Source organism: Strix uralensis, chromosome Z, assembly GCF_047716275.1.
Source record: "Strix uralensis isolate ZFMK-TIS-50842 chromosome Z, bStrUra1, whole genome shotgun sequence".
NCBI lineage: Eukaryota > Metazoa > Chordata > Aves > Strigiformes > Strigidae > Strix > Strix uralensis.
This window is the reverse complement of record NC_134012.1, coordinates 75,765,112-75,790,171: the sequence shown is the minus strand read 5'-3', so window position 1 is coordinate 75,790,171 and position 25,060 is coordinate 75,765,112. Positions and strand designations below refer to the sequence as shown.

Genomic DNA, 25,060 nt, shown 5'->3' with positions numbered 1-25,060 from the left:
AATTTGTGATTCCTTCCTATTTTTTTCAGTCTACTTCTATAACAAATCATGATTTTGTTTTCTGTTTACCGTTTAACCTTGGAACTTCTGAGAAGGCACAGAAGTACAACTTTGTTTTCCACAGATTAAATTCACTGCTGTGAATTATTTGAATTGAGCATATTCAATACATCTTTAAGCAACGTTTTGAGAGCAGTGAAGGTTTCAAAGTTTAAAGCCATTTTTTTCATCACCTCTCAGTGCCTTGAGCTCAGACCTCGTCAGACACGTGGGAGGCAATTGCGTGGAAGAATAATTGTGTTGTCGGTTTTCTCTTCCTATTCCCTATTTTCTTGCTGTGCTGCTTCCTGCTACATAGTAAGATAGATCATAGACAGGCTACATCTCCATGATGTACCACGTTCCTGTGTCTGAGGGAAGCCTTACAGAAACTGACTGCAGTTTGAAGATGACAAAGTCCAGCTGGAAGCTCAGCTGACTGAGGAGAACTGGGATATGTTATAAAGCAGCTACAGTTGCCATCAGACAGCGCAGTAGGTTTATAGAATTGAAGGTGGGTCTGGGCTTGCTTTTGTTTTGTTGTTTTCTGAGGTGACCATTTTATGCAGATATTTAATTTCTTCAATATCTAGTGTCTGGCAGAATGTGGAAAGTTGGTCTACATAGAAAGTTTCTGGTTGCTAGCATTTTTTTAAGTCTACCTAACCTTGATGACACCTCTTTTGATATGACTATGCAAGCTTATCTTGTTTGAGCATAAGCTGTTGAGGACTTTCACTTAAAAAAACTGGAATCAGCTAGTTAGAAAGATCTAAAGACAACACTGGGGACTCTGGATAACAGTGAATCTGTTGACTAGAAGAACTCTGTGATTATTTCCATTATTTCTGTTTTATCATCTTCATTTGGTCAGGGAGAGGCCTGTAATGTGTGTGTACACAAGATCACAGGATGGCTGAGTAGTCTGCAGAATAGTAAAAAAGGCGACAAGAAAAGGATCACTAAGGGTGTAGAAGAAGGACGGTGGGTGTGTGCGACACTTTTAGTCTTATTTAAGACTTGACAATATTTCTGCAAGTGTGTTTTACTTGTTGCTGAAGTATCTAAGACCTGGTGATAAAAAAATACAGAATATGGGTGAAGCAGAAAGATTTATGGTGTATTTCCCCAGACTTCTGACCGTAGAGTTAGCTTTTCTTTCTTTCCTACTGCAGGCATCACTTTTTTATAAAATACCTTGCCTGAATACCATATGGAAAGTAACTTTGTTAGTTTTCGTTGTCTCAGCAAGTTGGCTGAAATGATCTTCACTTACATAAGGCTTTCCCTGTGTTCAGGATCATAATGTAGTATATTTTAGGGAGAGAGGAGAGACTGTAAGTGTTTCTGCAGAAAATGTGAGTAAAATGAATTAAGATCATAATATCATCAGTCATGTGGGTGGCATAAAGTCATTCTCACACAACTACTTCATTGTGCACAAGGTCTGCCTATGAGACTAAGGCTATAACGTGGTGGCATCTTATTTCACTGACAGAAATCCAGTCATGCTAAAACAAACCATATAAGGTGCTTGGCATCCTAAAAGTGGTGAGAATTGTGTTTAGGACAAAATAACTTTGATTCATTGATCTTTCCTAGCCTGGCCGACATGGAAGTACGTATCTGTCTTGCCACTTCCCATCTGATGGCGAATGCATTGAACTGAGCACATTCTTGCAGTGCATTATTCAGCTGTCTGGCCAGTTGTGGCTGGGCATTGTTGGAAGGCACCCTTATGGAACAGAGCTCTGTAGGGCACAGTGTGAAACTGGGTGGGAAAAGGGAACTGGTCAGGAAAGGTCAGTCCATGCTCAAAGGCAGACAAGGCAGTCAGTGAGCTTTCCTTTCAGCACAGCCACTGGGCTAGTCCTCCCTTGGGGCAGGGGCTTGGGAAGAGTCTCTAGCTTTTGAATAAAATTAGCAAATACCTCCACAGGCTCGCCAGTCCTCCTTGACTGGACTGTGGAGCAACAGATCGGGACGTTTCAGATAGTGGTGGTGTAACCAAAGAGATACATCATCCTTTTCATTAACCTATGTCATTGTTGGTATGAACCAGCAATTCAATAGATGAAAAAGGTAACAGCTTGAGCTGATGACCATATTAAGGACATTACTTTCTTCAGAAGATAAGTGAATACAGTATTTTTTTTATTTCTGCAAAAGTAAAAATACTTTCTGTACTTACTCCCTGTTTAAACATCAGCTTATTACTCAATTTCAACTCAAGTCAGGAGGAGATGGCTTATTTTGTATATGAGGGCATGTGTTGCAGCTGCTGTGAAAATTTATCATGGTTGCAAAATAAATTTCACCTGCCTTTTCCTTTCTTAACATTATATTCAGAGCATTATTGTGATACTAAAGATAGGTAAGATTACATAGAAGAATTTTCTTTTATTTGCAATTGAATTGCAATTAACAATTGAGTATTAAGGAATTAGGAACTTCGAAAAAGCTCTGTAAAGCAGTCAGCTTGCATGCCAGATTTGTTCTGGAATAAATCAGATTTGAGATTTGTATTACTTAGGTGGTATGTTCCTTAAAGACAGAAGAAAGAAGAGAGAAGAAATGCCAGTTTTTACAAAGTGAAATCTCTGTACTATTACCAGTCTGATGCTTTTCACACTCATCCTTACAGAAATATTAATTTTTTTCCCTGGTCTTCTCCTGATACTTATCCTGGAAAATACTAATAAAGAATATCTCACTGTCATAGAAAATTTTTCCCATTTTCACTAGTAAAGAGGCTAATTTCAGAGTACAGTAGACTATCCCCATCTCCTAAAAAGGAAATGCATTGGCCGGACTAGCAGCCACTTGTCAAAAGGTCCTCTGTGATCATGATACATTTCAAGTCTTCACCCTGTTTCATGTTCTTGTGTTGCATCTAAATGCAGTTTGCAGGCTCTTTGGCACAGAAGATACTGGTAAGGATAGTTTTTCACAAGTGTGCATTTGCAGGAGTTGGATTTTTTTTCCCAATGAAAGGAACTTTGAAAGGGTAGCTTCTAGGAATATGGCACTTGCTTCCCAAAGATGAGGCCCAGAATTCAATGTGAGGCTAAGAAAATTGGAACAGGATGAGGGAAAAATGCTTCCAGTAGCAGCAGTGGGGGTTAGCCCCTGGGACTGACTCTGGCTCCTGTGCCCATCGTAACTACGTGGATTTATTGGGATGAATTTGTAAGGCTGACCAAAAGATAATAATCTCAAGTAGCTATAATTCTGGTTTGTTTTGTTGCTACATGCAAAGTATGGGGACTTTTCCAGCCACTTGAGAAGAACAGAAAATCCCTCCATCAGCATTAGCTCTCTGAAGGGCATGATCAGAGCTCAAGATTTATGGAGCACTGGAAATAACTTTGCAGCAGTCAGCACACTCGATCCCATACCCCTCCAGGAGCCAACAGCAACACATTTTATCCATGTGATCTCACTCACTGCTGGGTGGCATTAACAGGAGTTTCCAAGCCCCTCACTGGTGCCATTACCAGCACTGTTCACTTATTGCCCCTCATTTTTCTAACTGGTTTTGGGGCTTAATTTCCTCCTTATCTGGCAGCCCAAGAACTTAGCAAGACTTGGAGAGTGGGGGAGCTGATGATAAGAGGAAACCAAATATGGAATTGGGTTGGTTTGGGGTGTTTTTACTATTTATCCAAAGAATCCATGGAGGAAGGGATTGGAGATAGTTCCTGCTTTTGTATGTCCTATTGTCCAGAAAGGAAAAGGAAGGGGTGGAGTCCTCTTGGCTTCTGAAATCATCTCAAAGGTGTTCTGAATTGGGTGCAACTGCTTTATATAAAATTTTACACAAACCTAGCAACTGTAATACAAACCACCTGGCCTTGTCATGAAATTTAAAAGGTTACTCTGTTTGCATATATATGACAGCACTGACATAGCAGCCAGAATGTCAAGAAGAATGTAGTTTTAAAAATACAAACCAAAGCTCCTAGCTATCAGCAGTAGTTTTTTTGTTTCATTATGAAGCTGTGTGCATTTTTGTGCTTGTGTGGTGCATTCTCTTTGGATTTTTTTGGTTTTGGCTTTTTTCAATTCTGAAAAAAAAAAAAAATCTGAAGATACATTTTATTTAAAACAAACTGATTTTAAGGCTACATCCAAACAGCTCATTTACTACTTCTCTCTTATTCCTGTTTAAAGGCTGACTGCAGATGCAGGTTATGCCTGGATAGGACCACAAGTTGGAAAAAATCTGCTATGCCGTAAGCCTGTGAGGTCTAAATAGTTCAGGAAACAGGACAATTTAAAACTGCTAACTGTAGCTGGTTCTGACGTCATTACCTTAGCCACACGGATCTGGTCCCACCGCTGAGTCACTGACTTAATAATGTGTGGGTGGAAGTCTGCTGTCCTTTCAATTCCATGCCATTTAAATACCTTTTGGGTTGCAGTGTCCTGGAGAGGAATTTTGTTGTGTTCCACATGGGGTAAGCATTATCCTAAGCAGCAAGGGTCACTGTGATCTTGCATGCAGGGAATAAAAGAGGAAAAGTTGACTCAAAAATCTGAAACATGGAGTAAAATCTCATTTCAGGATGAGCATGTTTCTTGTGAGTTTATAAAATCAATATGTATATTTCACCTAAGAGTTTTCGCTGGGGGTTGGGGAAAGGGCTGTGTGTGAGAGTGATGTGAAAGATCTTTGTCTTTAGAGTCAAATTCTCATGTTTCATTGTTTTGAAAATTGGAAGCAAGGTTTTAAACTATGCAAAATTGGAAGGATGTGAGCATGGGCTGGGTAGGCTGGCTGTGACCTAAGATGTGGAAAAGCCAGGCAGCCACATTGTTCATTGCCTGGAATGTGAGTCTCATTCTCATATGGAGTTCCAGATTCTGTCTATGACAGTAATCTTGCCTGGAAATCACAAATGTTTGGACCGCAGTCTCTGTGGGACACCAGAGATAAAAGGAAGGCTCTTTTTTTTTGCCTCTAGTTACAAGAGTGAGGAGGCAGAAATAGAGGAATGGAGAGAGCGTTATATGCAAAAGGGATAGCTTACTGTTGCCTTGATACTTGCAGCAGCCTTTCCTTTTCCTGAACAGGAGTCATAATTTAATAATAATTGGTAACGGATGGTGTGCTTGATCTCAAACTCTTCGGAGTTGGATTTCTGCTTCAGATATATGGATGTTTATGTTCTTTTTCCCACTACAACGTTTGGTTTTGTAAGTTCAGCATGCTTTTATGTGCGTGTATAAATAGCTTGTGTTGAAATACATATACAAACACTGTATGGGTAAAAATGTTAGGCAGACTTGGTCTGGAGTCAGCTGGCAGTGGCAGTGATGATGGGAAGTATTCGAATCACTTGCAATGTCAATATAAAAAAAAAATGCAGTTACACCAGTGATACTATACCCATTATTGTAGATAGGTGTTTCAGTAGGGTGTCAGAGGAATGTGGATGGGGTTGTATATGAGATGGAGAGACAGTTGTGGTGATGCATGTTGGAAAAAGGTGTCACTTCGGATGTATACATATGCCCAAGATAGTCTTACCTTGCTGAAGGTATGGGGCTTTTCCCTGCAGTACTTCTTGGTGGAGGCTGCAGTGTGAGGTTTGTTGTACCTGGGGCTGGGACCTGGTCTTCCTTCCCCTCCCTCAGATGTACAGGATCTCCTGGCCTCTCAGCACCATGTCCTTACTCACCTACAGCATGTACCTTCATGCCTGCAGCCATCCTCACCGCAGGACTCAGCTAGGAGAAAGGACAAGCAGGGGCAGAGGGCAGGTGGGAGTAAAGACCTGGGAGCACCCCAGTGGCCCTCCAGTGGGGACGGGGAAGGCGCGGGGTGCTGTAGGATCGGGTGCAGGGCCTGTAAGGTCGGGTGCAGGTGCAGGGCTAGCGCTGCGAGCAGCGGGGCTGGGAGCCACCCTGTTCTGGTGCAGAGTCCTGCTGGGACACCAGCACGTCTCCCAGTGGGGGCGGGGGGGCAGGGAGGCTTGTGGGGAGGCACAAGCCTTTCTTCTGCCACTGGCCAGAAAGCAGCCCTGCTCCTGAGAGCCAGCATCACCACAGCAAAGAGAAGCTCAGCACACATCTCCAGTGAAATTGTTCAAAAAGGCAGCCGATGACATCTTTTCTGCCATCTCCATCTTGCTGCAAGCTGTGAACAGTCCTAACACTCCAGCAAGCTGAACAGGCGACGCTAAAAAGGCAGGGAAGGGGGAAGCGTTTGGTTCCAGTATAAGTAATGTATTTATGTTTTTAATTAAGGCTTATTTTTAAAAACCTTTGTTTTTCAAAGTGAGTTCACATGCTGTGTTAAACATTTTCTTACCTCACATACACTATGATATAGGAGCTGCTCCCCCTGATGTGGAGATGGCAGCAGCGCAAATGGGAATGTGTGGAGAAAAGCCGTCAGGCACAGGGGGGGATGTACTCTGCCAGCAGACGTTGTTGAAGCTGTCACGCTACCTTGATTCTGGTGGCCCTCTTCTCATCTAACCATGCTGTAGGTCACTGTCCTATCATCGCTTTGTTGGCCTGCTGTAAAAGAAGAATTAAAACTGGAGGCCAGATCCTGTTGTGTATCTTGCTCCTGTTAGACAGGGCAAGGAGGGGCAGGCTGAGGAGCATTGAGATTCCAGAATTAGGCGTCCTAACTGAGTCACTTATTCACAGTGACAACTTTGACACCAGAGAAGAGACACCGCCTGCACCACCTTTGAAGAAGCATTAGATATGACTTCTTAGTCTCCTGCTTTTTCTGACTTCTTTTGGAAAACTTTCTTCTGCCAATGCAGATATCATTGATCTCAGATGGGAGATCTCCCACATAAGGAGAAAAGTGTCTGGTCTCTAACTGGGAGCTCTGTGGTTTTGAACCTGAGGTGGGGAAAAAAAGGGCATTTGTCTTTTGCAAACAAGTCCTCCGTGTGTACTTCATTGCCAGAAATTAGTCTCGTCCTGAAATGCTGCCCTTTGGTTGCTGTGCCTTTCTGATCACAGAGAGCAGCAGGGATGCCCCCTGCTCTGCTTGGACTTTCCTGAGCAGCATGCTTGGTGATTCCTGGGCTTCTGTACACTTATGTAGGAAAGAGCCTCCATGCTGGCTGTGGAGAAGCACGTGTTTTAGCTAGAGCTGGAAGTGGAGTCATGTTTACAGTCTGTGGGAGCTGAAGAGGGGTCTGATCAGGTTGCTCTTAAGCAAGGTTGTGGTAATACAGAAACTTTTTAACAGTAAGGTTCAATTGCATCATGTAGAACTGAGTGAATACTAAATCAGGAGCATGCGGTTGGAGGGGAGGGGAAAGGATGGGAAGGAAATATATGCCCATAAATGACATTTATAAAGGTGAGAAGGTGCAAGCCTGAACTTACTGTGCTTTGAGACTTGCACAACTATGGGAGTGCACTGCCTGACCTGGTGGCACACTTGCTGTGGTGGTTTAGCCCCTGCCGGGGTCTGAGACCACGCGGCCGCTGCCCCTCCCCCACAAAGGGAGTGAAATACAAAGCCCCAAGACTGAAATAAGGAAAGGTTTAATACAACAGTGCAATAGCAACACAACAAATAACAACAATAACAATAACAGTAATAGTGATAGCAATGAACAGAGCAAAATAGCTACCAAATACAGCAGTTTGAAGCACGATGTACAAAACCACGAGTGCACCGCGCTCCGCGCCAGGAAAATGTCACCTGCCAGGATGTGACGTCCCCATGGTATCTGAATAACCCGGCTAGAGCTCCCCCCACTGCTGGGGAAACTTAACCCTATCCTGGTTAAACCAGGACACTTGCACAGTTGCAGGTTCAAATGCTGCCAGTTGTCCCACAGTCTGCCGTTGACCAAACAACAGAATTTGTTTTTTAAAAGCTTGATTGCACAACATCTCTCTTTCCTGTTATTAAATGGAGGCAGTCACTGCATGAGCTCTACCCACAGCCCTCCATCAGTGCTGTTGAGTGGAGGAAGGAAAGATAGCGTTTGCAACTCCCTTTTCCCCTGTTGCCAGCACCCCTGATAGTGTGCAATTGCTTGATCTATGCAAAAATACGAATCAGAAGGAATAAAATGAATTAAGGAAGTAGGATATTGCTACCAATATTTCCAAAAGCTAAAGCCTGGTATTCTGCTAAAATTAGATTTTAAGTTGCTTTTTAATGACCAGATCATACTGGAGATTTTTAAGTATTTAGACCTCTATATAGTTCTCCTCAAAATGACAGCTAGCTCCTGACAAAAATTATTTTGATTAGCCAGCCCATTATTACCAGGGTTATTATCAGGGTTTCCTGAATGACCATGCTACATTTTGCTGGGTTGTCAGTGGGCTAAGATACTCACACTGCGGGATGCACGGAGGGAGAGGTTTTCTGATGTGGCAAGAATTGGCCTGGGGCTTCCTGTACAATTAATGATGTCCAACACAGGTCTCAGGAGAAAAGGTTGCAATCAAAGATGCCTGCTGCTGTGATGCTGTATCTGGCCCATGGGTTCTTTGGCCCTGCAGTGTTGTCAGAGAGAGTGCTATGAGACCTGAGAGATGACTTGGGCTATGAAAAGTCTGGGAGTTTTTGGTCCAAAATACAAGCTCATTTAAGCTGTTAGACAGCTTTGCTCAGCCTCCTGACAAACCCTTGGCATACACATTAATCACAGTTACAGAATCCTTGTCAGAATGATGAATCTATTCTGCTTGGATCCAGTAGGTTTTTGGCTACTGAGTACGTTTTTTCAGATTGCCAAACTAATACTCTGTCAGCACAGTTGTAACACACATGGCTGTTTCATTGCTCCTTCTGAGCTGCTTCAGCATCCCTGATCATCTTACTTGGGTAAATGTTAATGAAACTAAATTTGCAAGCTAAAGCATGCATATACTGTGGCATAAAAGATAGGAATGCCCATTGGAAATTCACACTATATAGAATGAAAAGTTGCTGATGCAGCCTAGCTGGTGTATTAAAGAGTAACTAGTTCACCTAAGATGGAGGGAGAAAATTAAATCATTAAATGCACTGTAAAATTGGCAATTCTTAAACTGTAATTCTTCCATGTTAAGCAATTGTAAAGCCTGTTTTTTTAGTCCAAATATTGCCCTGTAGTATGTGGCATTGTTCCTTAATTATCTAGGAAAATTATATAATATTTGAATCCAATTTATGTCTAGATAGGAAGAGACTGGAGATTAAATGCTTTCAGATGGAACAGAACAACATTCCAGTGCTCTGGAGATACCAGCTTCCTTCTTGTTAATGAAAACTAATCTGTATAGCATAGCTTGATTATTTGAAAAAGTTTCTTTGTCTTTTTTCCTCTACAAATTAGACTAGAGTCTGGCCTCTGAGACTCTTTAATTAATATTTAAAATTCAAGTTGTTCAAATAATTTTTTTTCAATGGAGTCTGAACCTGTGTTTTATAAAGATCACATATGCCTCCTACCTTTAATAAAGGTTACATTTTGTTGGACAGTAGGTCTTACTGTATTTCAAATTACCCCATTTTCTAAGATCTCTAAATATGTTGCTTTTATTCAGTGGTTTAGATTTGTTGTCTCATGGCGCCTTTTAAATTGGATCCAGCTATTAGCAAAATGTACTCATTTTCCCTGAAGCCAGTCTTCCATTCTGCAGACCAAAGGCTTAGTAAACTGTAGCTTTTTTTCTCCCTTTAATAAAGGCATGGTTTAAATTACTTGCTTTCTAAATCTTATTTGTAGACCTCAGAAGTAAAATATTTATTTTTTACTTGTATACATACAATTGAGAACATTAGCAAACTAGATCATTACAATATAACATATAAAGCTTTCTGTGAGGATGTTTGTTTTAGGCTTGTCTGATCGTTTGTGTGGGGCAGGGGAGAATAATACAGATTAGGCAAAGTAATTTATCACCTGGGTCAGAAAAAACCAAAAATTTTCACTTTAATTTAAAACGTGTTTGAAACAGTTTAAAAATACTGTTTCTCAGGTGTGTCATTGCGAGCTCTTCTTTTGAAAGTCAAGCCATGCATTTGATGCCTTAGATGGGTGTAGTCAGTCAGCTTCAAGCATCATTTCCCAAAAAGTCCTGTTCCAGACTGCTAAAACAAATGTCTTAGAGCTGGATTATTAGTATATTTTATATAAGTATTTATTTCAGTTAAATAATCTCACGCAACAGCTTGGATACTCTGAAAACAGACTAGGCAATGAGGATCCATTCATGAGGAACTTGAGGTACCAGCAGACCTCCATCAACCCCCAGCCACCTCTCCCCATCCTCAGGAGTACCAGCCGTTAGCCACGGGCTCGGAAGGACAGCTCTCAGCCCGGTGTTGGAGACTGAGAAAATAAAGTGTGTTTCCAAGCTTGGGTTCTGCAGCTGCCAAACCAGTAAGAGCGTGTGTGGGAGGGTGGGCAGCTACAGGTTTTGCTTCACATCCAGACAAAGTCGTATGTGCTTTCTGCCAGCCGTAGCAGGAGTGATTGATGTAAATTACTCTTCAGGTTTAGTTTATATTGTTTATGGTGTAACCAGCCAAAACGACATGTGGTGTGCATCTCTGAATCATGCAGAAGAGCACAGAGGAATGTGCGGAGAGAAAACTGGAAGAGGACTATAATGAATTCTTATTTTTGCCACTGAGTATTTGCTCCTGGGAGGAACAGAAAATACAAGAAGAGCAGACACAGGATGCGGTATGGTTAGCTCAGTCCTACCACAAGCTACTTAGTTTTCAAAATTTCCTTTCAAGATTCCTTTGTTAAAAGTGCCTGTTCACATGACTTATACATTAGGCTGTGAAGCTGTGGGGCCTGTTTTAGTTTTCCTGATCTAAGCATTGGATGAGACACTGGGAACTAATTTTTTTTTTTTCCGTCCTTCTCTTATGTGAATAAAATTCTCATGCTTGTGGTACCAGCCTAGGGCATGGATTGTACTAGAAAAAATTACTTCTTTATAGTGCATGTATCTGAGAAATGACTGCGTTTGCTTTAGCTGCAGTTCGTGTTACATGGCCATCTACACGGCCCGGGGGGCAGGAGAGTAACCAATATATATATTCAGTCCAAGCAGTAGTGAAGATTTTAGTGACAGTGTTGTTCAGATCACCTCCTGCCCCTCTTGCACTGTGAGCCAGTCTTGGTTTCAGTGCTTGGCTTACTGGGGTCCCGTATGAGACACAGGAGAGCTGGCGGGGTCAACTGCACTGCTGCTTTCACAGGCGCTTCAGCAGCGATGGGTTCTCCTGCAGTTTTCTCTGCCACAAGAGCATCTGGGCCTTTTTGGAAAACAGGAGGCAAACATGTAATCTGAGGATAACAGACATGCAGCTTCTGCCCCAACTGGCAAAGCGCCAGCACTTCAGATCTGGAAAGGTGCCAGGATTTCTATTCGCCCTGGGAAAGAAAGTGAAAAAAGTGAAAGAGAGAAAGAAAAGTGTGTGCTGTCCCAGATTTCACTCAACAAATGAATATTTTCCTTTTAAACTATTTGAAAGGAGATCGGTTGCCAAGAACAGGAACCCTGCGGAGGAACGAACAATTAAGGGGGAATAGGCACAGTTTAATTGTTCCATGTTTTCCAAAGCCATTGGGATTCAGATGATCAGGCCATGCTACAAATGTGAGGCAGACATACACGACATTAGTATGTGAAGAAGAAGGAACGCTTTCACAGGGAGAAGTTCTGTTCTGCTCTCTATGCAGCTATTATGGTTGCACCAGGGAAGGAGTGTTGGGGACAAGCTGGCTTGTGCACTGCACGAGCCAGGTCCCTGCTTCTTCCTGAATGCACTCAGAAATTTAGACCCTAAAGTCTTGTGACCTTCTCCTTTAGGATCAATAAATATTTTAATAACTGCAGGGAAAAAAAACAGCTTCACCAGAAGGTATGAAGAGAGCCCCATCCCAGAATACTTTATAATCTGCTGTGGAAATATTCTCACTGAAGGCACAGTTTGAGATCTTGAGCAGATGCAAAAACTCGACTTGATTGCTTACCTTCTGGGTAAGTGCTGTAACTGCTGGACCATGAGATGTAGAAGACCAGTGATCACAGGAGAGGACCACAGTCCCTTTCCCCCCGCTTATATTTCTCATATATGCTATAAGAATACATAAGAATTTTTTTTCTTTTAATATAAGACAGAAGGTGTAGAATAAAGTGTATCAGATAAAACTACACAACCTTTGTTTCTATTCTGTTTGGTTAACTCACCCTACAGATGAGGTGTATGCTTAATTTTTGAGTCTTAAAGGTTTGGTCCAGGCATGGAGCTGCTTGGTGCTATGAGAAACTCCCTGTACAAAGCTGGATTGCCTGGGAAGATTTACTGGTGAAATGCTTAGTGTCTCCAGGGAGAAGCAGCAGCTGGGTAGGGTTATGAAGGTCTGTATTACAGATATGGGTATCTACAGCAAAGTGGGCTGAATCGTGGAAGGCTGTTTACTTTTGTAGATTTAGCTCTGGTTCCACTTGCAGGAATCTTAACAGCTGTTATTTTGTCAGCAAAAAGCTTTAGGAGACAGCTTTCATTCCCTTCCATGCACTGCACTGTAACTGTTCAGTATCTTACATGCTGTGAGTGCAAACTCCACTCAGCCACAAAACCCCTCAGCATTTTATTTCATTCATAACCTGTGTTCAAACTATTTTGTATAAGAAGTCAGCTGGAAAGAGGTATCAGGTACCTAAAAAGGACTCTTCCAGGACCTGTGAGCATTTATCAGTTGTTTATTATGCTAACAGGATTAACATCTAATTACATAAATCTGTGAAATTTTTCCTGAGTTGCACAGTTGTCGCGGTCTAGGACAAAAAGGAGAGTATTTCCGAATACCTTATTTCCAAAAGCAACAGTATACATAAGTGTGACATTTTTCCCCTCCCTTTCTGGCTTCCTTCCATTCTCGATGTCAGTAAAACTATCATTCAGAAAAAGGTTTGTGTTCAGTTACTTGATATAAGCACAATTTGGACTCAGTTTTGAAAAATACTAGAACTGCTAACATTTTACTCTTACTATGAAGGTTGCTATTAGGTGCCCTGTCTTTTGAAAAATGGCAAGAAGAAAGTCTGAAACAGGATTGGGAGGGCGGGAAGATTTTATTGCACTTAACTGTTTTACTTTAGGACCAGTGCTGAGCCACTAATGAAATATAAAATGTTAGCGTGATCACTGCCTACAGCCGAGGAAGCCTTGCAGGAGAGTAAGATGATACTTATGCCACAAGAGTGGTTAAGAGCATAGTCAGACATTTAAAGACAAAAAAAAGAAACCACAACCAAAGCCAAAAAAAGTGTAATTCATGTTCACACTGCTTAAATAAAAATATTTTTCAGTTGTGATTTGCTTGAAAATTTCCATACTTTTCATTACAGTATGTTGTTAACTGTTTTTGTCAATGTCCATTTGGTAGAACAGCCCAGCTTTTTAAGTGTAGACGGAGTTTAAATGCTTTGCAAGGTGCTTAAAATCTATTGCTGGCAAAGATACAGTGGCAGAACTGTTTCATTGAATTGAAAGGTCCCTATTTCATGGTTTTATATCTAACTCTTATCCTTTTGGCATGGATTTAATATTGGCACAGAATTATATTTAAGCCTTTCTATCACTTGGTTTATACACTTAAGTAGGGGAAATTATCAGTTGTATCTTCTGGCTCTTCCAGATATTTGCAGTGCTAATCTTCTCCCCGCTTCTAACAGTAGAAAAGAAATAACCTCTAGCCTAACTTAAAGGAAAAAAGTCAAGACTGGAAACAGTGAAGATGCTGCAGATCTGTGCCCAGATCTGGGTTAGTTTACTAACGTGGAACCAGGAGTTTGTCTTCGGGTGTTCTGGGTTTCCAAAGCCTAAGCCCCAGATGCAGAGAGCCCAGCTTACCCAGCCAGTGTTGAGAGGCGGCTGCCTGGCTGCTGGGGAAAAAAAAACCACAACCCACCAAAAAATCCAAACCCAACAAAAACCACAAAACCAAACTGGTTAGAGATGTATTGTTTATCAACACTGCCACAGATACAATGCAGTTTATTTCCCCCCCGCCCCCTAATATTTTTTTTTCTTCCCAAAGGTTCGTCATCGGTGGTGTGAACTTGTTGTTAAACAAAAGTATGTGCCTGCGTATGGAGATGTTGAGAAATTTCTCAGAGAAGATCAGGTCAGTTACATTTAATTAGCATTTAAAAAAAATATATCAACTTTTTGACACCCTTAGTGTAAAACTAAAAAATTTTAATATATTTTCTTGCTGGACTTTTTCAAAAACTTGAATGTGTATTCAGTTTTTGCCTCTTTTGCCCTTAAACATTGTAGTTTAAGGAAGCCACCTAGGCTTGCTGATCTTCTGGTAAGTGATGAAATAGGATATATTCCCTCCTCTCCTTCCATTTTATGCAAGCCAGAGTTAGGAATGATGCTAGGAAGATGATTCTCAGCATTGGTTCCTTTTGGAGGATGACAAAGGCAAGTCTAGCTATATGAATGTTAATGCATGTAGATGTGAGCTAGGTGCAAAGCAGTCAGTGCTGCGGTGACTTCAGTTTTCAAGACAACATCCAAAAGAAGCATAGCGCAGGGATATACATGCAGAAAATGCAGGCCTCTCTACGGTTAGGGAAATGCCACCAGATTTTGAAGATCTTAAAGGCTGGCCATACATAATGTCTTTATTATGTTTTTTTTATTTTGGTCATTATGAACTTAAAATTCTAATTGTACCTCTCCCTTGTTCTTTCAATTTCACTTTTATTTATTTTTATTCACTATGAACTCCATACAATCAAGACATTCACTGCCTAGGATGACTTACATATTTAAAATGTAGGCAAAAAATAGAAAATGTTGCGACAAAGTCTAGGCCAGATATTAATGTCTTTGCCTTTTATGTTGACAATGAACAAAGACATTTACACCCAATGAGGTTTTTCTGCTCTCAGGCAAATACATTTTGTCAAAACAGCACAATAAAATTATTGCAGTCTCTCGTGTTAGTTCTTCCAGCTCTGAAGTATACCTTCTATTCATATCTCAGCCAATAAACAGGCCCCAGATTTCCTGGCAAAGTCTCTATTAAAAACAAACGAACAAAACAACCATAAACAATATTATTTATTAAAATAAGGAGTTATATATATTGTGTGTATTTTAATCCTATGAAAGGCTGGAGATAACCACCAGCAGAAACCGGGGGCAGCACGAAATCCTTGAGTTCATAAAACCGTACATATTGAATTGAATTATATTTGGAACAAGTATTATGCCAAATAAAGACTAACATTTTCTGCAGTGCAGGGGAATAATTTTTGCAACTTTTTTTAATGTAATCTTCAATATCTTTCATTTCATTTACTCCAGCAGTGCATACAGTTTATGACACAACCAGCTTCTAGAGTGATTACAACTCAGAGCAGTTGCATGTCCTTACTGATCATGAAAGACTTGGCTTTTTTAAAGTCTGGGAAAAACGCAAATGTGACTAAAGCCTTTTTCAGGTCTACAAAAACCCAGTGTGTTTACTACATGTTAATGTTTAGGCATGGGGGAAAATTATTAATACTGCGTAGAGAAGGTAATTCCTATTCGTAACAAAATTCCAACATTTTGAAATTCTCTATGAAAGCAAGTGGAGCCCAGCTCTAAGACTGTGTGCGTTCCTGGTACAGCTGCAAACCCTAGAAATGTGAGGTGTTGGGTCTCTGGATGGCAGAGAGCATGCTTAGAGAATTGGCAAGGAGTCTGGCAAGGTTTCTGCCACTCTGGAGATTTTTCCTTTAATTTCAGTCCCCTTTTTGCTGAAGCTGATTTGCTTTAAGACTTACCAGCCAATGCTAGAAATTGTGAGGAATAGTATTAAAAATTGTGAGGAATAGTATTAAAAATTGTGTTTTTTCAACGCTATCCAAATTTTTCCTCTCCTGCAACTGTCCAAACATTAAGTACAACCGTAAAAGTCAGTGTGCTAAGATGCTAATATTTTGTCATGGGTATAATCCTATTTTGATAAGTGCAGTTTAACACTTACTGAATTCCTGTAATTAGGTGAAAAATCGTATCATCAGAAAAAAATTACAATCCCCGATATGCTTCCTGTTAAGGTAGCCAGTGCTTTGCTACCTGCTGCCGAAGGGGTCCAAATCTCACCCCCAGGTGCCCCATTACCTTTCTTGATAGCTGCTGTGTCCAGACTGAGTAGTTAGGAAAAGTCTGCCTTCTTACCAAACCAGAATTGGTGCATGTTCAGCCATATCTCAGATGTAAAGAGGAGTCTGAAACAGAGATCTTTCTGCCTTCAGTTGATGTCCAGTTACAGGATTGCCAAACAGGAATTTTAGAGTGGACTGTTTTGGCTTATGTCCCCTCTATTTCCATGTGTGTGTGTGTAAACATCCCAATTGGAAAGAAAATGTGTATTCCATTAGAGGGACAAGCTGTTTTCTTAGGGGGCATTTGGAAATATTTCAGGTAGTGGATAAAAGAAAACAGATTTCAGCTTGAAAAGTGGAAAGAAAAATGGAATGAGAAAGCATTTTCTTGTCACGACATAACATACACCTCTTATTAATTTCTGTTCTTACACACACAATACAACATATAAACAACCATCCTTAGGCTAAAGAGATCCAGAAAAAACTACTCTGTTGGGGAAAGGGTAAGTGTGATAGAGTGTATGGTATTTTCTGTGTTTGGGATTGTCTGTTTTGTTTTGGTTTTAATTAAATGAGTACTAGGAAGTCAATGGAAGGAAAACCAGTTAACTTGTCATTACTGGTGATAGGATGGCTGTGTGTTGCGTTCCTCTTTCAGGCAATGGGGGTGTACCTCTATGGAGAATTAATGGTGAATGAAGATGCAAAACAACAAGAACTTGCACATAAATGCTTTGCTGCAGCACGAGAACATATGGATGTGTCCTCAGCCAGCGTGGTGGCAGAGATGTTATTCTGAAGAGGTGATTTTTCTTTTTAAATTAAATACCCTGATTTTGCCTCATACAGAAAGAATATGCAGAGCTCATTAAGCATAGTAAACTTCGGCATACCACACAGCTTGTGCCTGCTTAGCTCAAGAAGTAACTCTTGTTAATTTTTTACGTCCATCTGCTGGAGCAGTGAGTTAGATACCTGTAGGCACTAGTTGGAGAGTAAGAAGTATGGCTTTGTTGTACTTTATAATGGACTGTACAAGAGGCAACTCTAAGTCCAAATGGCCAGAGAAGGCCAGGCTCCACCTGCAGTTGTTTCCCACTCTGAATTCGTAACTCCGCTTACAGAAACTGCAATTGTGCAAGGAGCATTTCTGTTTAACAAAGCTGCATGTTGACTTGATAGGCAGCACAGTCTTTGAAAAGAATCTGAGCCCACAGTGGAAGTACCAAACTGTGCACTTGGAAGAAAATCTGAATCATGTGAGAACAAGCTGATAATTTAAATGTTTTTGTGTTAAGTGTAGTGGGACCTTTGAAGACTGATTATGAGGTACTAAGAGTAGTCTTAACATGAAGAAGGTTCTTAATATCATACATAATCTAGCTTGCTTCTGAAGTTAATGGGGAGGAATCACCAGACAAAAAGCAGAATTGCAAGAAATATTAATGAAATAAAGATTGCTGCAGGCTATAAACTGGCAATTTGCAAAGATATTCTCCATTTTTCAGTCTATTTGAGTAGCTGGAGGTAACCTTACAGTGTCTGTACATGCGTGTTTAAAATATAGCCAATTACTATTGGTATGAAGGTCTCTTCCAGTACAGCGTACCTCAGATTTTTGCTTAATGATATAACTCATCTGACAGACTGATTGCCTTGGTTGTTCACGTAACTTTACAGTTGATTTGTGGTATCAAAATTCAGGCATTTAATTTAGCAAAATCATCATTTTCTAATTGGTACCGAGCAGAAATCTTCATTTTCTCCTGTTCAAGCCTGTACATGTAGCAGTACTTGATAGAGAGTTCCAGCTGAATTTGTGGTGTTTACTTTATTTGAAATACAGCAGATGATAGATACCATGAAAGCAAGTTTGTTTATGAACAGCCAGGTTGTTCTTCTGTATAGACAAGAATTGTGCCTGCCAAGAAAACTTTGGAAAAGGTGGATCAGACTGTAGAGTGCTAAGATATCAGTTATGGAGTAGGAGGGTCATCTTCTAAAACACATAGGGCTAAGAGACTTGCTTGTGTGCTCCCAGTTACTAAGGACCCACAGGAATATGATTTACTTTCAACAATTTTTAATCTGGTAGATGCCTTCTGGTGTCTGAAGGCCAGAAACATGAAGATGCAGTTTGTTTTGGTAGTACTGTACTAGGAACTGTCTTCCTATAGTTCCTTCAATAATAAAATAAAAATAAAAATTTTTACAAGCTTCTGGTGGTTAAGTATCTAGCACAGAAAAATTACATGGTATGTATGTGTTAGCGATAGTCTAGAATTGCTTCTTTGATGTTTCAGACAGACTAGGAGTGCACAGTGAGCTGTAACATAAAATCTAAAGATACTGTTATGAGAACAACACTCTGTGTGACTGCACAGCTTTTTTTTAATGTTGTGGCTGTTTGGGTTCCTGGCATGATGATTTGTGACTTAAGATTAAAATCACATTGCCAGGGATTACCACGCAGCCATGACCGCAGCTGCTAGTATGAAACTCACCATAACTATCCAATCTGTGCACAGCGTGGAGTCCTCTCCGTCCATTAAAGCATTAAAAAGAGGAAGGCAGCAGACGCATCACAGAAGAACCTCATCTGATAATTAGCTATACGGAGATGGAGACCTCTCTGGTGAGGTGCAGAGCTTAGCTGATTGGTGAACAGTGATTGTTTCCCTCTTTGTTCACAGTGGCTAAGTTCTGCACCTGAAGAGAAGGGGAGAGGAGACTTTGCCTAATACCAGCCTGTGCAGGGCAGAAAGAATTTGCTGGCTGAGATACCCTGCTGCTGAATGGACAGATTTACAATGAATCCATCCATGTGTGTGAGATGCAGTATACCGAGGCTGAGAGGCAGAGGTGACCTGGGGAGGACCAAAGACTCTTGGTTTTAATTGAGAATAAACAGCACTCCTTAAATTCTCAGTCTGACTGCAAACATAAGGCATCGCCTACAGTAATTTGGTTACCATGCTCTTCTGACGCTCAGAGGAAATAAATTACTTTAAACCAGAATTGTCTATAAAGATTTGCTTCATAGTCTTTCTCTTTAATGGATGCTGTCATGATCTTTCTGCAGTTGTAGCTCAGCACTGTGTATCATTTGCAGGAAATGGTTGTTCCCGACTGGAGCTGCTGCTGTTGTTCCAGGCTGTTAATGGACCCGTCCTCCAGTGCCTACTGAGCTGATATCAGTTCTCATTTTACACACTGGCTCAGTTCAGCAGGAACAGGAGTCGAGCCCTAGCGCAAAAAAAGATGTTGCTTTTCTAAGAGCCTTTGAGAAATATTGTTACTGTTTTCTCTCAAAACCTGAATTAGTATATATTATGATGTCCTGATGTTAAACATTAAATGGCCTAAGGTGGAAAAGCTGTTTAGAGAACTGTTGGTTTAAGATGGGAAGGTATGTAGATATGTAGCACATCACACGGTGTTGCTCTGGTAACTGACTTCCAGCATTATTTTCAGAGTAACCTGCTAATAACCCAGAGAATGTGCTTGCACTGTGGATCTTCCCCATCTTCTCCAGACCTTGTTGTGGTAGCTCTAGAAATCAAGAGATCATCGTTAACTCTGTAACCACAGTTATGCTCTACTGGTAACCTAAAAAATAACTCTATTTGGAAAGCTGGGACAGTCAAGAATGCACAGATACTCCTTTACCATGACAGAGTAATAACTTTTACTGCTGTTTCCATTGCAGGAAAGATCACAGAGAAAATCTTTTAATATATCTTCTACTAAACCTCGATGGTACTAGGATTTCACTGACCCAAGACATCAAAGGAAGGATTATGTGACTGCTAAAACAATCAGCTGACAGAACATTTACCTCTCAGTATTTATGTCTTCCAGAGGCTCACTGTAACCAAGAACACACATGCACAAACCAAACTACACACACACACACACACACGTTACTGTGGCTTTAGGTAGTTCTTTAATACAAGAGATTGGGAGTTTATCCTTGGTCTTTGGTGATATAACCATTCCAGTTTGCAGATGCCAAGGACTCTCGATTTGAGCTGTTTTATGCACTCCAGTAATTTGGCCAGCATTAGTAATCTCTGAAATTCAATGAAACTCTATTCTGTACTTAAAATTTTGTTTGTAACTTCTATGCCAAATTAAAAAGCCAATATAAAATTGGGGCTGGGGACGTTAATCGGAAATGGAAATAATCTGTGAAAAGTGACCAATCATCCTGGTGAGAGGACAGGACTTACGGAAAAACAAAGATCAGCATTCTCTCTCTGTCTTGTTTAGATTAACTTTTACCAGAAACGTCAGACCTTCCATTTTCTGAAAATGTCTTCCATACCTTCTGCTGCTCCTTTTGCACAGTGACATGTCAAGTGTAGCTCTTCTTTCCTAGGAATATACTGCTCCACTGATCAGACAACATCTTAATTGTTCCTTTTAGAGAGTAAGAATTTAAAACACAAAAATCTGTGAGCATATTTACTTTGTACACTATTGTTTTACATCAAATACTCTTGCAAAAATAAATACTTTTTTTCAAGTATGTGTAGTCTTTCCAGTGCACAGTGGTCCAATGTTAATTTACAAAATTAGCAAAAAGAATGACCCCTTTCCTGCTGTTGCAGTAGGAGAGAAGCAGCTGAAAGTTACTAGTTAATGGATATTACCAAGAAAAATTAAACATGGTAATTATTTTTTCTAAAGTTCTTGTGCTCAGAATCTAAAGTAAGAGCCTGCCTCAGCAGTGACTTCAGTCCAAAGAGTACAGTTCCTCTTTACCTCACTACATTTTCCGCTCTCCCCCCTTCCAGGCACACAGTGTCAATACCTGAATTATGGGACACAGCAACTTCTTCTAAATGCAGCAAGAGTTAGGAAATTGTCCAAGAATGCACTCAGATACCACAGTGATTTCTAATGTAGTTACACTCACAGATGTAGTTGTTAAGAGGTCCTGTGCATAAAAGAGTTAAGGTTCATTTCACAGGGTTTTCTGCAAAGGCCAGCAAAGGAAACCAGCTTGCTTTTTGCCTTTTCCACTGTGTGAGGGAATGAAACCAGATCTGGATAAGGTGTTTGCTCAAGACACCCAGAAATTAAATGTGTTTAAGCCTGTTCAGAGCCAGTACTGTTAAAACTACATGGTAGGTAAGACATTCCACACATTCGCAGATATCACCAAATTTTTGTTCCTTAAAAACAATTTACTTTTCCTACCTTTTTAAAAATATTGAGCACAGCAGTAGTTTATTTTGCTTGCTACAGCTGTTCCAGTCTGTCTCAGCATTATTAACATGAACATTGATTTCCCTCACGGCAACTTTGTGACCCATCATGCATTGTAGCAACTGAGAAAATGAACCGGAAAAACCCACCAACACCAAACAACCTACAAAAATGGCAAAGAGGTGGCAGCCTTGCCCTGTATTTGGGTTTGTATGGCCTTGTGTTGCTACTGCAAGCATTGCTAAATAGAGTGAGGCTCCAGATTAAGGAAGCTAAAGGTCACCGTAACTCATCAGAAGTAAGAAAGGAGACTCCTGTATGTATTGTGTGGTAGCTTCATTAACACGATAAGCATTACCATTAGTTTAAAATCCTTCTGAATCATGTAAAAAGTTCTGGGAGTGAACTGTATGAAGTATCATTTAATTATTTAAGATTTTAGTAGGCCCTACTGAAAGCTCAGCAGGAAAAAATAGTGTTACTGTTCATTTTACTCAAGATTCTTCCAAGGTGGGTGTTTCCATATTAATTTCCTGAGAGGAGGAAGTTGTAGATTCTAATTATAGTAAATAAAAGCAAACAAAAGAATCCTTTTCCAAACTTATTGTAATTAAAATCATTACTGGAAGTGATGTTTTATCAAATGATACCTCTATCCAGACTTGATTGTCAACATATAAAAAAACAGTGAAGCTGCCCATTTGTTAAGTTGTTTGTTCTTAAGCATAGTCAGGCATTTGGGAAAGTGGCAGAAATGCTATGACATTAAATCTCTCTTCCAAGGTGAAAGCTAAGACTTCATGGCTAACATACATTTACATATCAATGTACGTGGCTGTGATAAGTACAGGCCTTCACATAGATGTGTCCTTGCCCCGCTTAGGTTTCATTCTACTTCTATTTCGTAGTCAGCCCCCTCTGAATAAAATAAAGCATTTTGCTTGTTTTCTTCTCCCATCCCTAGTTCAGTCCTTTCTAGAGTGGTATATTTTACTTTGGATTACATTAGAAAGCCCAATGCAGAAGGCTGGATTGTCTCCCACTTACTTCATTAGGCCAGCAGCTGGCTAGGATCTCACTGATTCTTTCCTGGATGTAACTTTTAACTGTAAAAATTAATCTCAGATTCAGCTAAAACTGTATCTGTATGGTTCAGCAAGGATCAGCATCTATTTTCCTATGCCGCTTACTGGGTCACTTCTTCAGAGTAAAGGTAGACCATAACGGGAGGGTGATCTTGCCCCCTCAGAGGAGATGCATTCCTGGTCATACACTTGCTGCTACAAACACAGAGTAAAACATACTGTTTTGCTGACAGCAGGTCCTCCGCTTTGTCTTCTGTCTTCAGCTTTGCTGGGAGGTGTTTGCAGTTGCTGCTGGCTCTGTGCTTTCTCCTTTAGGAGGGAATTAGCTGTACCCTACTGCCCATTCCTCACACGTAAGAGGGAAGGAAAAACGTCTAGCCTGGAAACAACAGGTCTAGCCAGAAATGCAGTCTGAGCAAGCAGGCGGGTTGAGGAAACAAGTAGGACTCAAGTCATAAGGAGCCTATAGGGATTTCTGACACATAACAAGCACTATGAAAAAAGATGTTACAAAAACAAAACAGAAGTTCTATAGATCTAGGCCATGATAATGTATCATGCAGAACACTGCAGCTAGCGTTTATCTCCACAGCTGATGAAATTCTTGAGAACTAGTATTTTTATTACAGAAAATTTTAGCTGTTCTGTTAAGAGTTTGCAGGTGTAGGCTCCTCTGCATACATAAGGATGCGGGAAGAAACCATTACACCTTTGTAAAAATGAACAAGCAGCTAAGTTACAGTGTGCCATTATGTGCCAAAGGCTTTACTGCTTCCGAGTTGATTCTTCCCATGCAGAAACTGGACTGGAAATATCTGGAAACCCCACACCTTTCAGGACTGATCACCCCCAGGCCCCCCTATGCCGCAGGCAGGTGGTGGTGGGCAGTGGTGGGTCCTGCACATGCTGCAATGCTGGTGCACAAACGCAGTGAGTCGCATGTTACAGACTGTTGTGCTGTATGGCACTCCTGTCTTGGCTTTTGTGCCTGAACAGGGAGACGTTTCCATGCCTTCACAGGTTTGTCTTTCCATACTCATAATTTAAGAGTCAGGAGTAGTTGTATATGAATTACCTAGGAACATTCAAATTTTACATCCGCAACTTAATGGTATTTTCCTCTGACCAAAGCATACTCTCATAATATGTACAATATACTCTCATAATAAGGTACTTTTATAGCAAGGCTACCATTTGACATAAACCCACATACTGAGCACAAAACCTTAGTCTAATTCACTGCAAACCTTGTTCCAGGACACTAATTCTAAATATCTAAAAATTAAATCAATACATTTTGTGATCTTTTAAAACTATAAAATACCTATTTTGGTGCTACAATTCCTGGTATTCGTGAGTCTGGTTTGATGTCTTCTACAATGGGCAAAGATTTTAACAGACATGTAAGTGCATTTCTGTTCTTGGCCCCAATCTTTGACGGCCAGACTAGTAGTCAAAAAGAAAAAGTTAATTACAAGAAAGGACAAGGAAGCAACCAAAAAGAGAAGCCTGACTCATCTAGTACTTCACCACAAGTAGACTGAGTTTAGGCACATACAAATACTGAAGTGAATGTATACACTAACATGGATATGTTCCCTTGTTTCTGTGGGCACAACATATTGCAAAAATTATTTCAAAAATTTACCTTGCTGTCAGGGTGACATTTTCTGCCATGAAATATGCCAGTGAATAAAGAAATTGAGACATTTCCACAGTGCTTGGGAGATAAACTGCATTTGTCCATTTACTGTGAGTAAAACTGAGTGCGTATGTTCTGCACAAAATTCAGGGCCTGATTCATGCTGCTTATCACTGCCAGAAGAACAGGCATTTGTTATAACTGTTATTTAAAGGCATGCAGAAATTGCAGTTGTGTAAAGATTTGCTTTTTCATGATAATGTATGCATCACAAAACGGAACTTAATTTTCAGCTGAGCATCACTTTGTATTAGCACAGTACCCCAGCAGTAATGCCCACAGTATTACCATGCAAAAGCCTGGTTTTGCTTATTGCCCCCCCTTGTAGAGATGACCACTCTGCTGTCCTCTCTCATGCCTCTGAGCAGCTAGACATCATTGTAACCCTTGGTTAAGGTAGCTCACTTCACTCATCTCTGAAAAAAGCTGTTTCTCCTACTACTTCCAGGCTTTTCCTCTGGGCTTGCAGTATCTGAGCATTGGGACTCTCTCCTGAAACTCACTCTGGGACGTTTTATTCATGAGCCAATGGTGTCTGTTTTGCCACTAGCATCATCCCCAGCCATCTTGACTAGATGTTGCTAGATCTAAACAGGCTAGTTTGAGAAGCTGGTGCTTGGCACCATCTTTAATTCTGAAAGGACAGTGGTCATCATCCACTACACAGAAACAAGTGTGCGGGTTTTTTTTTAACCTCATGTTAACTGTACGTTGTTACATCATAGTATCATCTAACTTTGTTCTTCAGTTGTTTTTATATTTGGTAGTAATAGCTATCTGCTTTACAACTGTACCCCCTTACAGTCCACACTTGCAAACACAAAACTAAATTAAAAATTACAGTGTGTCAGCAGCCATTCTGCATCTATCTCTCAGAATCATAGAATCATTTAGG

General features: G+C 40.6%; 1 protein-coding gene across 10 annotated transcripts in view; it reads left to right on the top strand.

Moving 5' to 3' along the window:
* Positions 1-25,060, top strand: part of AOPEP (aminopeptidase O (putative)) — a 235,091-nt gene that overhangs the window by 191,731 nt on the left and 18,300 nt on the right. For 7 of the 10 annotated variants that reach the window (XM_074856091.1, XM_074856096.1, XM_074856097.1 and 4 more), the window contains 3 exons: positions 14,091-14,177; positions 16,823-16,967; positions 19,874-20,695. In XM_074856091.1, the coding sequence (XP_074712192.1) occupies positions 14,091-14,177; positions 16,823-16,963 (228 nt within the window). In that variant the 3' untranslated portion in view covers positions 16,964-16,967; positions 19,874-20,695. Of the gene's footprint in view, positions 1-14,090; positions 14,178-16,822; positions 16,968-18,857; positions 19,183-19,873; positions 20,696-25,060 lie in introns of those variants that run through there. The other 3 variants (XR_012627089.1, XM_074856095.1, XM_074856094.1) reach the window with 2 other exon arrangements.